Consider the following 14,435-nt stretch of genomic DNA (forward strand, 5'->3'; position numbering starts at 1 on the left):
CTTGAAATTAAATTTTTAAAATTTTCTTTTCGTTAATTATTATATCTATCTCTTTATGAGATAATTAAGAAAATATGCAAGCATAAGGATTAATTATTTTACAAATTTTTACAGATATTTTTAAAAGACACTTTTGAATCACAAAAAAAAAATATAAATAATTTTATATTAAATCTACACACATTTTACAAACATTTTTTTACCACAAATGAGTATATCACACATTATTTCAGAATTCAATCGATCACTTATACATAACATCAGTTTTCAACCCATTCTTTTCATCATCTTCGAATACAAAATTTTAGAATGAACTGATAACCTCTACTATAATTACAATACAAACTATTTACTTCTTTTAATAAGTATCGATCGATTTACAATTGTAGTAACACAGTAAGTAGTTGTAGTAAGCACGCATGCGATATTATGAGCGCAAGCTCAACAACAACCATCACCAGACTATTACAAACAGTCGCTTTCCAACTGTCCACAAACATGCACGTCTCTCTTCGAGATCCGATCAACGAACCGCGAAATCCTAATTACGAGAAAGATATAGCTTATGTGACGAAACATAACAAATGGGTTCTCGCTTCTATTGGCATTTGGCCAACAGTGCTAAAAAGTATCGGTAAAATTTTACCGAAAATCGTGATTGGATTCAATAATTTATTGTGTTTTTTCACCCTGATCCAAAGTGCATTACACATTATATTGGAGCAAAAGGATACATTACTAAGATTGAAATTTCTTGGTTTAATTTTCTTCTCTTTCATGTCATTGATGAAATACTGGGCTCTAACGATACGCAAACCAGAAATCGAACACTGCATCGAACAAGTACAATCAGATTGGAAACAGGTTAATTAATGCATGTATTTATTAAAGATTTCTACTTCATATTGTCTAAATACTGTACACGTGTACTAAATGAAATTGAAATTGAACCATATAATTTTTACACGGATATCTATATTTCTATTACAAAATAATATTTATGTACAAGCATCATTTTTATATGTCATAATATATTTTATGTGTATATATTTATATTTTTATATCATGATATATCGTATATATGATTCATATATATATTTTCGTGTCTTAACATGACATGTATATACATATATTTTTTTTTCCTTTTAAGATGTTCTTTTTAATTTTCTCTAGCTTTCTCAATATTTTTGTTCATAAGTTAGACGAAAAATGCAAAAATCGAAAATTTTAAGTATCCATTGCGCCATGAATGCTTCGACTTGTTAATGTAAAAACACAGAATATATATTAATGACATTATTGACAACAATGACTAATGACAAGACGAGCATTATTGCGCGATGTCAGAAAAAACATGCTATTATTATTTTGGCAGTTTTTGATATTTTTTGCGTATATCAAATATACGCATATTTCTTTATATATATACAAACGTGTATCTTATATTTTATTGTATATTGTATGTATTTTATATTTTTAAATTTTTATATGCATATACTTTATTTATACATAAATATTATATTTTTATTTTTAAATTTCAGATGGATATTTTATATATATTTTTATATTTTTATATATATATATATATCTTAATATTACAACAATATCTCGAAAACTTTGTTTAAATAAAATCTACTCTTTGACAGGTAGAGATAGAAAATGATCGCGAATTAATGTTAAAATACGGGATAATCGGCCGAAATTTGACCATCTATAGTATTTTGTTCATGTACCTTAGTGGTATTATATATATTTCTATTATGCAGTATGCGATGGGATCGCAGATTAATGAATATAATCAAACGATTAAAATGTTGATTTATCCTGCATATGGCGGTTACAATATTCAAAAAAGTCCTACTTATGAAATCATATATGGTGTTCAATGTATATGCGAATATGTCTTCGACACTATAGCATCTGGTGCTTGCGGTTTGGCCGCACTTTTCGTAACCCATGCATGTGGACAAATTGATGTCATTATGTCTCGATTGGATGATATAGTTGCTGGACAATACAAAAAAAATTCAAATGCGAATATACGACTGATGGAAATTATTAAACATCATACAAGAATTTTAAAGTAAAAATATGAAGGAGACGTAAGTCGTTATTTATTGCTTATGAAAACTTATTATATATTATTGTAGATTTTCAGCTGTGGTTGAAACAGTTTTGCAAGAGGTGTTCTTTTTGGAATTTGTTAGTTCCACTTTTGTAATATGCTTACTTGAATATTATTGCATTACGGTACGTTTCTTTTTTATGAGTCTTCATATTTTTTACATGATATTTTTACGTTTACACCAGGATTGGGAGCAAAAAAATATAATTAGTCTGACATCGTATATATTATTATTAATATCAATGACATTTAATATGTTTTTATTATGCTACATTGGTGATCTTCTAATAGAAAAGGTATTATATGCTGTATTTTTATATTTCTATAATTGTAAGAATGTTCATTGAAACATCTTTGGTAAGAAAGTACTTCAACAACTATATTTCTTTCTTCTTTATAATATAATTCTTTTCTCTACACAGTATAGACAAATTAAATTGTCAAAGCACATTTGATCACCTCTTAGACATAATCTTAAATTATCATTTACTTCTCTTTCACTTTGAAACACTCGGTTCATTCACGTGTTTCAAAATTTTGAGATTTAACCACTTGCAAAAAATATTTACATTTTTTTCTTCTATAATAAAAAATTGTGTATATCAAAATATTTGAAAACTTATTATTAAATTTGTTAATTTGCATCACAGAGTGGTAACGTCGGAGTGGCCGTGTTCATGATTGACTGGTATCACTTGCCAACGAAAACGATTCAAAATCTTATCTTGATCATGGCCATGTCGAATACTCCGGCGAAACTTAGTGTCGGTAGGATACTTGATTTATCCTTATCTACTTTTGGAAATGTACGTTTATACTGTTATATCAATTATATTTCAAGAATATGATGGTGACATGAATGAAAAGTTTATAATTAGAACTTTATCTATCGGTAATTAAATTTCACAGGTTTTAAAAACGACATTCGTATATTTAAACTTTCTTCAGACTGCTGTTATGTGATAATTATAAATGTTTTATTATTTTCGATCATAAAATATTGAATAGTAAATAAAGAAATATGCTACAATGATATTTAATTGCTTAAATTTTTATAAAGTATAATTACATACGAGATATGTCAGATAGCACAAGTAAACATGAGTGAATTCTTTATGAAAAAATAAATCGAAAATAAAATATGGAATAATGATTTTTTATTTGAGATTTCATTTTCAAGAAAATGAATTTCGAAAATTCTTTGAATGTTTAAAAAACGTGTGAATGCCGAAGATCATAGCAATTAAGAACAACTGAAAGAAAAAATCATACATTCATTTGATTAAATACAAACAAAAAATTTATTTAGTATTTATTATGGTCCATGCTTTCGTGATTCGAGAAGTAATAATGTTTAGAACAAACTAAACATTATTTTCAATAATTTCTTTAGTAATATAAATTTTTTTAATAATATAAGTTTATAATATTTTCAAAATACTAACGCATAATGCAATCGATTATACCAAAAGTATATAAAAATGCATACTTATAGAATTTTCAAAATTTAATTTTTCAAAAACGAAGCCTCAAATAAAAAATTATTATTTTATATTTTCGATTTATTTTTCGTAAGGAATCCGTCCTATTATATTAATCGATTCGAAAGATGAAATATATATCTACATGAAAATATTTTTGTTTACTTACAATAATAAAATCGAGCTGCATCATGTATTTTGTCTTAACCAATAGATTCTAAAAGCCAACACCAATTGGGTTGTACGATGCCTAGGTGTAACCTATCGAGAAATAAATTAAAACATAAATTAAAACTCTTATAAATATTTTTTACGTTTGAGAAACAATAATAAATTTAACAAATTTAAATAAATAAATTATAAAAAATTATTCTTTCAAACAATTTTTTTGTTCGAAAATATATATTACATTAAAAAAAGAAATTGCAATATAACCTAATGAATTATTAATTATTAATTATTAATTACCCATATATACATTCGCATTATATAATTTCAAAAATCATTCATATTATTGGAGCAATATGTATATTGAAGAACTTTCTAATCGTCACATACTTACACCTCCTTTCCACTTATGGCTAGAACACAAAGTTAGACTCTATAGCAACTCTTCTCGCTATAATTTTAAACGTTCGGTTCTCTGATACGTTAATAATCGATTTCGAAGTACTGGAAAAGATGCACGCACACACGAGCGCAAACTCGGCTACCTTGCAATCAATGCCATCAAACTGTTGTAAACAGTCGTTTTCGAACTATCTACGAACATGCATCTCTTCGTTCGAGATCAAACCGATCAACCGCGAAATCTGAATTACGAGAAAGACATCGTTTACGTGACCAAGCATAATAAATGGATTTTGAATTCCATCGGTATTTGGCCAACTGTATTAAAAGGCATCGATGAATATTTACCAAAAATTGCAATTGGACTCAATAATTTAGTGTTATCCTTCACCGTGATCCAATGTGTTCTACACATATTATTGGAGCAAAAGGATCCGATACTAAGACTGAAAATCCTCGGTTTAACTTGCTTCTCTTTCATCTCATTGATGAAGTATTGGGTTTTAACGATGCGCAAACCGAAAATCAAACATTGTATAGAAGAGATACAACACGATTGGAAACAGGTTAGTTGCAATGAATATTTTTTTTTATCTTTCTTTCTTTCATTACAAATATTATTGCTGTTTATGTGAAAGAGTTTTTTTTTTTAACAAAAAATTGAAATCGCAGGTAGAATTCGAAAGAGATCGAAAATTGATGTTAAAATACGGTATGATAGGCCGAAATTTGAGCATGTACAGTATTGTTTTTATGTACAGCGGTGGCATAATTTATCATACGGTTATGCATTACAAAGTCGGATCATACGTCGATGAATATAATCGTACGATTAAACTGCTGATATATCCTACATACAGTCGTTTTTACGACGTTCAAAAAAGTCCAATTTATGAATTAGTTTACATTCTCCAATGCATCTGTGGATACATGTTCGATACTGTAACAGTTGGTGCGTGTGGCTTGGCTGCGCTTTTTGCAACGCATATTTGTGGACAGATTGATATAGTTATGGCCAAATTAGAGGATTTGGTTGATGGAAAATTTTCGAAAGAGAATTCAAATCCGAACATACGACTGATAGAAATTATCGAACATCACATAAAAATTTTAAGGTATAAAATAGAAAAGTGATGGAAATCTGTTGCATATCGCTTATGAAAACGTATCGTGTGCTATTGTAGATTTTCAACAATGGTTGAGACAGTACTGCAAGAAGTGTGCTTTTTAGAATTCGTTGGTTCCACTTTTGTAATATGCTTGCTTGAATATTATTGCATTACGGTACGTTTTTATTGCTTCCCATTTTGGTTTCTACGAATTTATGGTATTTTTTATATTTTCAATAGGATTGGCAACAAAATAATACAATTGGTCTAACAACATATTCGTTATTATTGATATCTTTGACGTTTAATATGTTTTTATTATGTTACATTGGTAATCTTCTGATAGAAAAGGTACTTTTTGTTACATTTTTCTTATGAGTTTCGTAATGTAAATATCGTTCAATATGTCAAAAAATTCATTAAAAAATATTTTTCTCTTATTTATTATTTCGATCATAGAGTACTAATATTGGAATAGTATGTTGCATGATCGATTGGTATCAATTACCAATCAAGACAATTCAAGGCCTCATCTTAATGATCGCCATGTCGAATAGTCCGGCGAAAATTAACGCTGGTGGAATAGTTGATTTATCTTTATCCACTTTTGGAAGTGTGAGTTTTTAAACGAAATTTATAATTAATTCGAGTTTCGTTCCTTTATTAATTAATCTTACGATTACAGGTTTTAAAAACATCATTTGCATATTTAAATTTCATCCGAACTACCATCGTTTAACAATTATTTCATTGTTTTTAATAATTAGAATAGTAAATAATAGTAGTTGTAGAATAATAAATAAAAAAATAATAAATATAAAAATATTCTTTATCTTTAAAATGTTTTGCATTAGAAAACCAACCAAATTCAGAAACATTCATATCTTAAACAATAATTATGATTTAAATTTTTTTAGAAAAAAATGATTACAAATTATCATCGTTTACAAAATAATCATTTTTTTACTAAAAAGAAAATACTTACAACTTTTTTTATTAATAGTATTTGATTATAAATTATGATTACTTATTTTTACATTTATAGAAATATTAATTATTTTATACGAAATTTTACATTTATTATAATACAAATTTAACTACTTCCTTTCAGCAATTTTCATATAAGTTCTTAATCGGTGTGCAGTTATCACTTCAATCCGTTTCACTTACGTTTAAACATAAAGACTCTATAGCATCAGTTAGTTACCCTACAATTTCAGACGTTCTCTCTTAATAATCGATTATCGAAGTACTGAAAAAGATGCATACACGCAACTTGAGCTTGCGCTCAACGACCTTGCGCTCAATCTTACTGAGCTATTGGAAACAGTTGTATTCAAACTATCAACGAACATGCATCTCATGCCAAATGAAAGTGATTGTAGAGCGCGAAATCTAAAATGCAAAGAAGACATCGCTTATGTAACCAAACATAGTAAATGGATTTTGAAATCCATCGGCATTTGGCCATCGGTTGTTAAAGACGTCTCAAGATTTCTACCAAAAATCGTGTTTGGATTATGTAACTTTGTTCTATTTTTCGCTATTATACCATGCATCTTGTACATCGTAATCGAAGAAAATGATACCATGATAAGATTTAAATTATTCGGTTTACTGAGTTTCTCTTTAGTTGCGTTGATAAAATACTGGACACTTTTGTACCGCAAATCAAGAATCAAGAACTGCGTCGAACAAATATGGATTGATTGGGAACAGGTCAGTAAATTAATTCGAAAAATTAAACAAGAAAAGATAAAAATAAAAATTAGAAATCGCTCAATAATTAATAGTCGTGTAATTTTTAAATTAGTCAATATATATACTTTCTTAAAGTAAAAAACGTTTAGTGTTTCGTTAAGGGCACATCTCTACTGGATGTGACAGGTAGAATTATATGAGGATCGCGAAATGATGCTCAAATATGGACAAATGGGTAGAAATTTAATAATAATTTGTGCTATGTTCACATACACGGGTGGCACTATCTTTCATACGATCTTACAATATAAGATCGGTACGTTTATCGATGAATATAATCGCACGATCAAACCAGTGATCTATCCCACGTACAACGGTCTATTTAATGTACAAAGAAGCCCCATTTATGAATTTGTGTACATTCTTCATTGCATGTGTGGATACGTTATGCATTCTGTAACTGCTGGTGTTTGTGGATTAATTGCACTTTTCGTAACACATGCTTGTGGACAAATTGATATCGTTATAGCTCGATTAAATGATCTTATACATGACAAATGTACGAAAAAAAAAATTAATTTGAACACACGATTTATAAATATTATTGAACATCATTTGCGAATATTAAGGTACAATAATTAATTTATTGAAAATATTTTTATCAATCATTAAAAATAAATATATATATATATATACATACCTAATGATATATGGCCGATTATAGATTTTCAGCAACAATACAGATGATTTTGCAAGAATTATGCTTTCTAGAATGTATTGGATCCACCTTTTTGATATGTCTGCTCGAATATTATTGTATAACGGTGCGTTTCTTTTCGCTTTTCGTATGAGTTTCTACAAATTCAAGATTTATTTTTTATAACAGGATTGGGAATTAAATAATACCATCAGTCTTACAACATATATAATATTATTAATATCTCTAATATTTAATATATTTATATTATGCTATATTGGTGAACTTCTAATGGAAAAGGTATATTTTTACGACGTTTATTAAATATATTTAGAAAGAAATTATATGCGATTCGATTATAAAATTTGTAGAAGCATTTCATAAATTTTTCCATAATTAATTTTTAAATATTGATTAATAAAAGAAAAATACAATTAAAAAATGAAAAAAAAAAATTTAAATTATCTAAATATAAAGTATTATATTTTTTTTTCGTTTATTTTCATATAATTTAATTTATGAAATGAAAAATACAAATAACTAAATTAATAATTCATCGGATATTTTTTGATTTTCACGTATTACAGAGTAGCAATATTGGATTATCCTGTTTTATGATTGATTGGTATTATTTACCATCCAAAACAATTCGGGGACTCATCTTAATGATCGCCATTTCGAGTAATCCAACTAAAATAAGTGCCGGTGGAATAGTTGATTTATCTTTGTCAACTTTTGCAAATGTAAGTTTTTTAAATAAAATTTATACAATTCGAATTTCATTTGTTCATAATTGACTTTATGTTTATAGGTTCTAAAAACATCATTTGCATACTTAAATTTTATCCGAACTACCCTTATGTAATAACTATTTCATTATTATAAATAAAGAATAGTTATAGAATAATAAATAAAAAAATAGTAAATAAAAAAAAAAGGAATTATAGTAACATTCTTTATTTTTAAAACATTTTGCACGAATAGAAAACCAATATCCAGAAATATCTTTTTCATATAAGTAGAGAAGAATTATAATTTAAATTTTTTTTAGAAAAAAATGATTATAAATTATCATCGTTTAATAATAATCATTTTTTATTAAAAAAATATAATTATAACTTATTTTATTACTAGTATTTGACTATGAATTATTACTCACTTTTGCATTTATGTAAATATTAATTATTTTATACAAAATTATATATAATAATACAAATTTAATTACTCTTTTAACAATTTTCATATAAGTTCTTAATCGCTGTGCAGTTATCACTTCAATCCGTTTCACTTAAATCTAATCATAAAGACTCTATAGCATCAGTTAGCTTCGCTACAATTTCAGACGTCCAGTTCTCTCTTAATAATCGATTATCGAAGTACTGAAAAAGATGCACACACGCAACATCGTTGAGCTTGCGCTCGTCGACCTTGCAATCAATGTTACCGAGCTTTCGTAAACAGTTGTTTTCAAACTGTCTACGAATATGCATCTCACTGTACTAAATGAGAGTGATTATAGAGCACGAAATCTAAAGTATAAGGAAGATATCGCTTATGTAACCAAACACAACAAGTGGATTTTGAAATCTATCGGTATTTGGCCAATATTTCTAAAGAATGTCGCAAAATTTCTACCGAAAATCATAATTGGAATTAGTAATTTTGTCCTACTTTTCGCCATTATACCATGCATCTTGTATATCATGTTCGAAGAGAAGAATAACGTGATAAAATTAAAATTATGCGGTTTATTGATATTCTGCTCGATTGCGTTGATGAAGCACTGGGCGCTCGCCTATCGCAAACCAAAAATTAAGAATTGCATCGAACAGATAGAGAATGATTGGGAACAGGTCAGTAAATTATTTAAAAGAATTGAATAAGAAAAAATAAAAAGTTGAAAACAACTTGACAATTAATAATCGTAATTTTTAAATTAGTCAATATGTTATTTCTTAAAGTTAAAAAAAAACATTTAGTGTTTCGTTAAGGGCACATCTCTACTGGATGTGACAGGTAGAATTATATGAGGATCGCGAAATGATGCTAAAATACGGGCAAGTGGGTAGAAATTTGACAATAATTTGTGCCGTTTTTATGTATACCGGTGGCATTATTTATCACACAATTTTACAATACAAAATCGGTACGTTTATTGATGAATATAATCGCACGATCAAGCCGGTAATTTATCCCACATATAGCGGCCTATTTAATGTTCAAAGAAGCCCTATTTATGAATTAATATATTTTCTTCATTGCACATGTGGATACATCATGTATTCCATAACTGCTGGTGCTTGTGGATTAGCCGCACTTTTCGCAACACATGCTTGTGGACAAATTGATATTATTATAGCTCGATTGAATGATCTTCTACACGGCAAATATGCCAAAGGAAAATTTAATCTGAACGCACGATTGATAAAAATTATTGAACATCACTTACAAATTTTAAGGTTCAAAAACAAATTTATTACTATCACTATAAAAGAATTTTCATCACTCGAACACGAGATTATATAATGTAATATATTGTAGTACATTCTGATTGATTACAGATTTTCAGCGACAGTACAAGTGATACTGCAGGAAGTATGCTTTCTAGAATTTATTGGTTCTATCTTTTTGATATGTTTACTTGAATATTATTGTATAACGGTACGTTTCTTTTCACTTTACATATAAGTTTCTACAAATTCAAGATTTTTTATTATAACAGGATTGGGAATTAAATGACACTATTAGTCTTACAACATATATTATATTATTAATATCTCTAACATTTAATATATTTATATTATGCTATATTGGTGAACTTCTAATGGAAAAGGTATATTTTTATGATGTTTATTAAATATTATTTAGAAAATAATTATATGCAATTTGGACAAAATTTGTAGAAGATTGTATAATTTATGTCATAAATTTTCTACTAACTTCTGAGTATTAATAAATAAAAAAAAAAAATACAATAAAAAAATGGAAGAAAAAAATTTTAAATTATCTAATTTAAAGCTAAAATATATTTTTTTCGCATTTTTTTATTTAGTTTATAATATAATTAATATTATAGTTTATAATATTGATAATAATTAATAATAAATAATTAATGATAAAAATATCTAAATTAATAAATCACTGCATTATTTTTTTGATTTTTATATATTATAGAGTAGTAGCATTGGATTATCCTGTTTTATGATTGATTGGTATCACTTACCTGTTAAAACAATTCAAGGGCTCATCCTAATAATTGCCATATCAAATAGTCCAACGAAAATAAGTGCCGGTGGAATAGTTGATTTATCTCTGTTTACTTTTGCAAATGTGAGTCTTTACAAATATGTTATTTAATTAAAATTTAATATATAACACATGCAATACAATTCAAATTGCATCTATTATTTATACTTACAGATTTTAAAGACATCATTCGTATATTTAAATTTCATTCGGGCTACGATCATGTAATAATTTAGTAATTTTTGTTTTATAGTTAGTTTATATAAGATATTAAATAAAAAAAATGTATTATAAAAACATTTTTTATTTTTAAATTATTTTGCTTATAATTAATCATAATATATCACGAATGTGTATATACAGAACAAATAGACAAATAAATAGCTTATTAAAAGCGAAAAGATTTAAAAATATATTTTCAATATTTAAAGACAATAATTATAAAATGAATGCAATTTTTTTTAATAAAAAATCACAAAAAAATAATTATGAATTTTTACAATATAATCGCTAAAAAAGAGAAAAATTACAAAAATAATTAATTATTAAATCTTATGTTTATAAGATTGTAAATAAGATGTAAATATTATTATTTTTTACGAAGATATACATTATATAAAAAATATGCATACTTTTTTATTCTTAATTGTTCTGCACTGAGACTTCAATCGTTTCTATCTACATCGAGATACAAATTTAGATTCTATAGCATTGGAGAGTTTCAACTATAATTTCAAATATTCGTTTTTCTCTTGAGTAATAATTGATTATGCAAGTAGTGAGAAAGATCCACACACGCAACATTGTCGAGCTTGCGCTGAACGATCTTGCAATCAATGAGTTGTTATAAACAGTTGTTTTCGAACTGTCTACGAACATGCATCTCACTACACTAAATAAGAATGATTACAGAGCGCATAATCTAAAGTGCAAGGAAGATATTGCTTATGTAACCAAACATAATAAGTGGATTTTGAAATCTATCGGCATTTGGCCATCAGTTCTTAAGGATGTCTCAAGATTTCTACCAAAAATCGTGTTTGGATTCAACAACTTTGTCCTACTTTTCTCTGTTATACCATGTATCCTATATATCGTATACGAAGAGAAAAATATTATGATAAAATTTAAATTAATCGGCTTATTAAGTTTCTCTTCGATTGCATTGATAAAATACTGGACACTCACATATCGCAAACCAAGAATCAAAGATTGCATCGAACAAATATGGATTGATTGGGAACAGGTCAGTAAATTAATTAAAAAAATTAAGTAAAAATAAAAAGTTAAAAAGCAACTTTTACGTTGCTTAATAAATTAATAATTGTATAATTTCTAAATTTTCCAACAGTTGGTTAAAAAACATGGTCACGAATATATTCGTATTATATAATTATAATCTTTGTTATATATTTTATTAAAACGTTTAGTGTTTCGTTAAGGGAACATCCTTATGGGATGTGGCAGGTAAAATTGCATGAGGATCGCAAAGTGATGTTGAAATATGGGCAAGTAGGTCGAAATTTGACAATAATCTGTGCCGTTTTCATATACACTGGTGGCAGTATTTTTCACACGATCTTACAATATAAGATCGGTACATTTATTGATGAATATAACCGCACGATCAAACCGGTAGTCTATCCTACGTACAAGGCCCTATTCGATGTTCAAAGAAGTCCCATTTACGAATTAGTGTATCTTCTTCATTCCATTTGTGGATATGTAATGTATTCAATAACTGCCGGTTCTTGTGGATTAACCGCACTTTTCGTAACACATGCTTGTGGACAAATTGATATCGTTATAGCTCGATTAAATGATCTTATACATGGCAAATATACTAAAAATACGTTTAATTTGAACACACGATTGATAAATATTGTTGAACATCATTTGCGAATATTAAGGTACAATAATAAATTTATTAATATATTTATTGATATGAAAAAAAATTTATCAATCATTAAAAGTAGTTTATATATATATATATATATATACACATGTAATCATCGATTATAGATTTTCAGAATCTATAGAAATGGCACTACAAGAATTATGTTTTCTAGAATGTATTGGTTCCACTTTTTTGATATGTTTACTTGAATATTATTGTATAATGGTGCGTCTTTTTTTCTATTTTTCATTTATAAATTTCTTAATGCTAAACTGAGGATTTATTTATTTATAACAGGATTGGGAATTAAGTAATGCTATTAGTCTTATAACATATACAATGTTATTAATATCTCTAACATTTAATATATTCATATTATGCTATATTGGTGAACGCCTAATGGAAAAGGTATATTTTTACGATATTTAATAAACATATTTAAAAAATACAATATATAAATTAGGAAATAAATGATGATAACTTATCGAAATATAATCTCATATGTAGATAAGACTATAGATAATGATTATTATCCCATTTTTATAGGAAAAATTCTATGAAAATTTTCCTGATTTTTTAATTATCAATATTTAAAAGATAAAGTCTCAAATGCAATTTTTTAATTTTTATTTAATTTTTATTTAATTTTTATTTAATTTTTATTTGAAATTGAAGGAATACTTTTAAATTTTTTATTTTTATAATTTTTTAAATTTTTTCTTGTATTGTACAAATAGAAGTATTAAAAATGTCATAATATAAATAAAATGTAATGAAAATTTCTATAAAAATAAAAACAAAATCTGTTTAATATATTTTCTTTATTTATATTTTATTTATTTATATTTTACTTATTTATATTTTATATATGTATTTTTCTAATATATTTGTACATCTTTTTTTTATTAATTACATTTTTTATTATTTAACAATCATATTGTAATGATTATAACTTATATTACTATAAGATGAAAAAAATAAAAAAATAGAAGAAATAAAGTCACTTGATATAAAACATTATAATATTTTCGTATTTTCATAAAATTTATTATCAATAATTCCTATAAATATCTAAATAATAATTCATTACATTATATATTATTTGATTTTTATGTATCAGAGTAGTAGTATTGGTTTATCCTGTTTTATGATCGATTGGTTCCAATTACCGACAAAAACAATTCATGATCTTATTTTAATTATTGCTATGTCAAATAATCCAATTAAAATTAGTGCTGGAAATATAGTGGATTTATCTTTATATACTTTTGGAAGCGTAAGTAACTAATATTTAATAATTCTTAATTTTAAATTGTCAAATTTTTCAACTCAAAATTGCAGATTTGAAAACTCATTTGTTACTTATAATCTTTTTTATTTTGTAGGTTCTCAAAACATCATTAGCATATTTAAGTTTTCTTCGTACTACCATTATGTAATACATATTTTATAATTTTCATATTATTTATTTTATTATATTATATTATATCTATTAGTATTTGTAGAAGAAAAAATAAATAAATAAGATATAGCAATATACATAATATATATTATATAATGCATTAATAGTAATGATATAACTTGTTCATTATTACTTTTTTAATAAGAT

At 26.1% G+C, this 14,435-nt stretch overlaps 5 protein-coding genes across 11 annotated transcripts; all 5 read left to right on the forward strand.

The window, feature by feature from the left end:
* Positions 1–56: 56 nt before the first annotated feature.
* On the forward strand, positions 57–3,160 carry Or57 (odorant receptor 57). Of its 5 annotated transcripts, none has more exons than XM_031914934.2 (6): positions 57–864; positions 1,647–2,083; positions 2,151–2,250; positions 2,311–2,421; positions 2,776–2,931; positions 3,035–3,160. In XM_031914934.2, the coding sequence occupies exons 1-6, from the start codon at positions 430–432 to the stop codon at positions 3,086–3,088; spliced, it is 1,293 nt and encodes a 430-aa protein (XP_031770794.1). In that variant the 5' UTR covers positions 57–429; the 3' UTR covers positions 3,089–3,160. The 5 variants fall into 5 exon arrangements, with proteins under 5 accessions (XP_031770794.1, XP_086771326.1, XP_086771327.1 ...); XM_086915200.1 differs by having other exon boundaries at positions 2,151–2,202; XM_086915201.1 differs by lacking the exon at positions 2,311–2,421.
* Positions 3,161–3,564: 404 nt separating this feature from the next.
* Positions 3,565–6,095, forward strand: Or58 (odorant receptor 58). The gene is made up of 6 exons (XM_012495529.3): positions 3,565–4,742; positions 4,849–5,291; positions 5,361–5,460; positions 5,526–5,636; positions 5,745–5,900; positions 5,971–6,095. The coding sequence occupies exons 1-6, from the start codon at positions 4,377–4,379 to the stop codon at positions 6,022–6,024; spliced, it is 1,230 nt and encodes a 409-aa protein (XP_012350983.1). The 5' UTR covers positions 3,565–4,376; the 3' UTR covers positions 6,025–6,095.
* A 176-nt stretch (positions 6,096–6,271) lies between these two features.
* On the forward strand, positions 6,272–8,629 carry LOC105737471 (odorant receptor 4). 2 transcript variants are annotated; one of them, XM_086915206.1, is made up of 6 exons: positions 6,272–7,004; positions 7,173–7,615; positions 7,711–7,810; positions 7,873–7,983; positions 8,271–8,426; positions 8,495–8,629. In XM_086915206.1, exons 1-6 carry the CDS (start codon positions 6,639–6,641, stop codon positions 8,546–8,548), a joined length of 1,230 nt encoding a protein of 409 aa, XP_086771332.1. In that variant the 5' UTR covers positions 6,272–6,638; the 3' UTR covers positions 8,549–8,629. The 2 variants fall into 2 exon arrangements, with proteins under 2 accessions (XP_086771332.1, XP_086771333.1); XM_086915207.1 differs by having other exon boundaries at positions 7,299–7,615.
* Positions 8,630–8,885: 256 nt separating this feature from the next.
* On the forward strand, positions 8,886–11,340 carry LOC105737472 (odorant receptor 4). The gene is made up of 6 exons (XM_086915205.1): positions 8,886–9,536; positions 9,700–10,142; positions 10,245–10,344; positions 10,406–10,516; positions 10,858–11,013; positions 11,104–11,340. The coding sequence occupies exons 1-6, from the start codon at positions 9,168–9,170 to the stop codon at positions 11,155–11,157; spliced, it is 1,233 nt and encodes a 410-aa protein (XP_086771331.1). The 5' UTR covers positions 8,886–9,167; the 3' UTR covers positions 11,158–11,340.
* A 230-nt stretch (positions 11,341–11,570) lies between these two features.
* LOC147656445 (odorant receptor 4) lies at positions 11,571–14,352 on the forward strand. 2 transcript variants are annotated; one of them, XM_086915203.1, is made up of 6 exons: positions 11,571–12,175; positions 12,397–12,839; positions 12,952–13,051; positions 13,124–13,234; positions 13,947–14,102; positions 14,212–14,352. In XM_086915203.1, the coding sequence occupies exons 1-6, from the start codon at positions 11,807–11,809 to the stop codon at positions 14,263–14,265; spliced, it is 1,233 nt and encodes a 410-aa protein (XP_086771329.1). In that variant the 5' UTR covers positions 11,571–11,806; the 3' UTR covers positions 14,266–14,352. The 2 variants fall into 2 exon arrangements, with proteins under 2 accessions (XP_086771329.1, XP_086771330.1); XM_086915204.1 differs by lacking the exon at positions 14,212–14,352 and having other exon boundaries at positions 13,952–14,085.
* Positions 14,353–14,435: the final 83 nt, after the last annotated feature.

Source organism: Apis florea, unplaced genomic scaffold, assembly GCF_048593485.1.
Source record: "Apis florea isolate Af1SG1 unplaced genomic scaffold, ASM4859348v1 contig_3772_pilon, whole genome shotgun sequence".
In the NCBI taxonomy this organism is placed as follows: domain Eukaryota; kingdom Metazoa; phylum Arthropoda; class Insecta; order Hymenoptera; family Apidae; genus Apis; species Apis florea.

Bases quoted from the DNA above. Each gene is read 5' to 3' on its own strand.
- Or57 (XM_031914933.2), top strand. From the start codon at position 430: ATGAGCGCAAGCTCAACAACAACCATCACCAGACTATTACAAACAGTC. The intron at 2,422-2,775 runs GTATTATATGCT...TTTGCATCACAG, and splicing joins GTGATCTTCTAATAGAAAAG to AGTGGTAACGTCGGAGTGGC. The intron at 2,932-3,034 runs GTACGTTTATAC...TAAATTTCACAG, and splicing joins CCTTATCTACTTTTGGAAAT to GTTTTAAAAACGACATTCGT.
- Or58 (XM_012495529.3), top strand. From the start codon at position 4,377: ATGCATCTCTTCGTTCGAGATCAAACCGATCAACCGCGAAATCTGAAT. The intron at 5,292-5,360 runs GTATAAAATAGA...GTGCTATTGTAG, and splicing joins CATCACATAAAAATTTTAAG to ATTTTCAACAATGGTTGAGA. The intron at 5,461-5,525 runs GTACGTTTTTAT...TATTTTCAATAG, and splicing joins TTGAATATTATTGCATTACG to GATTGGCAACAAAATAATAC.
- LOC105737471 (XM_086915206.1), top strand. From the start codon at position 6,639: ATGCATCTCATGCCAAATGAAAGTGATTGTAGAGCGCGAAATCTAAAA. The intron at 7,005-7,172 runs GTCAGTAAATTA...TGGATGTGACAG, and splicing joins TATGGATTGATTGGGAACAG to GTAGAATTATATGAGGATCG. The intron at 7,984-8,270 runs GTATATTTTTAC...CACGTATTACAG, and splicing joins GTGAACTTCTAATGGAAAAG to AGTAGCAATATTGGATTATC.
- LOC105737472 (XM_086915205.1), top strand. From the start codon at position 9,168: ATGCATCTCACTGTACTAAATGAGAGTGATTATAGAGCACGAAATCTA. The intron at 10,143-10,244 runs GTTCAAAAACAA...GATTGATTACAG, and splicing joins CATCACTTACAAATTTTAAG to ATTTTCAGCGACAGTACAAG. The intron at 10,517-10,857 runs GTATATTTTTAT...TATATATTATAG, and splicing joins GTGAACTTCTAATGGAAAAG to AGTAGTAGCATTGGATTATC.
- LOC147656445 (XM_086915203.1), top strand. From the start codon at position 11,807: ATGCATCTCACTACACTAAATAAGAATGATTACAGAGCGCATAATCTA. The intron at 12,176-12,396 runs GTCAGTAAATTA...GGGATGTGGCAG, and splicing joins TATGGATTGATTGGGAACAG to GTAAAATTGCATGAGGATCG. The intron at 13,235-13,946 runs GTATATTTTTAC...TTTATGTATCAG, and splicing joins GTGAACGCCTAATGGAAAAG to AGTAGTAGTATTGGTTTATC.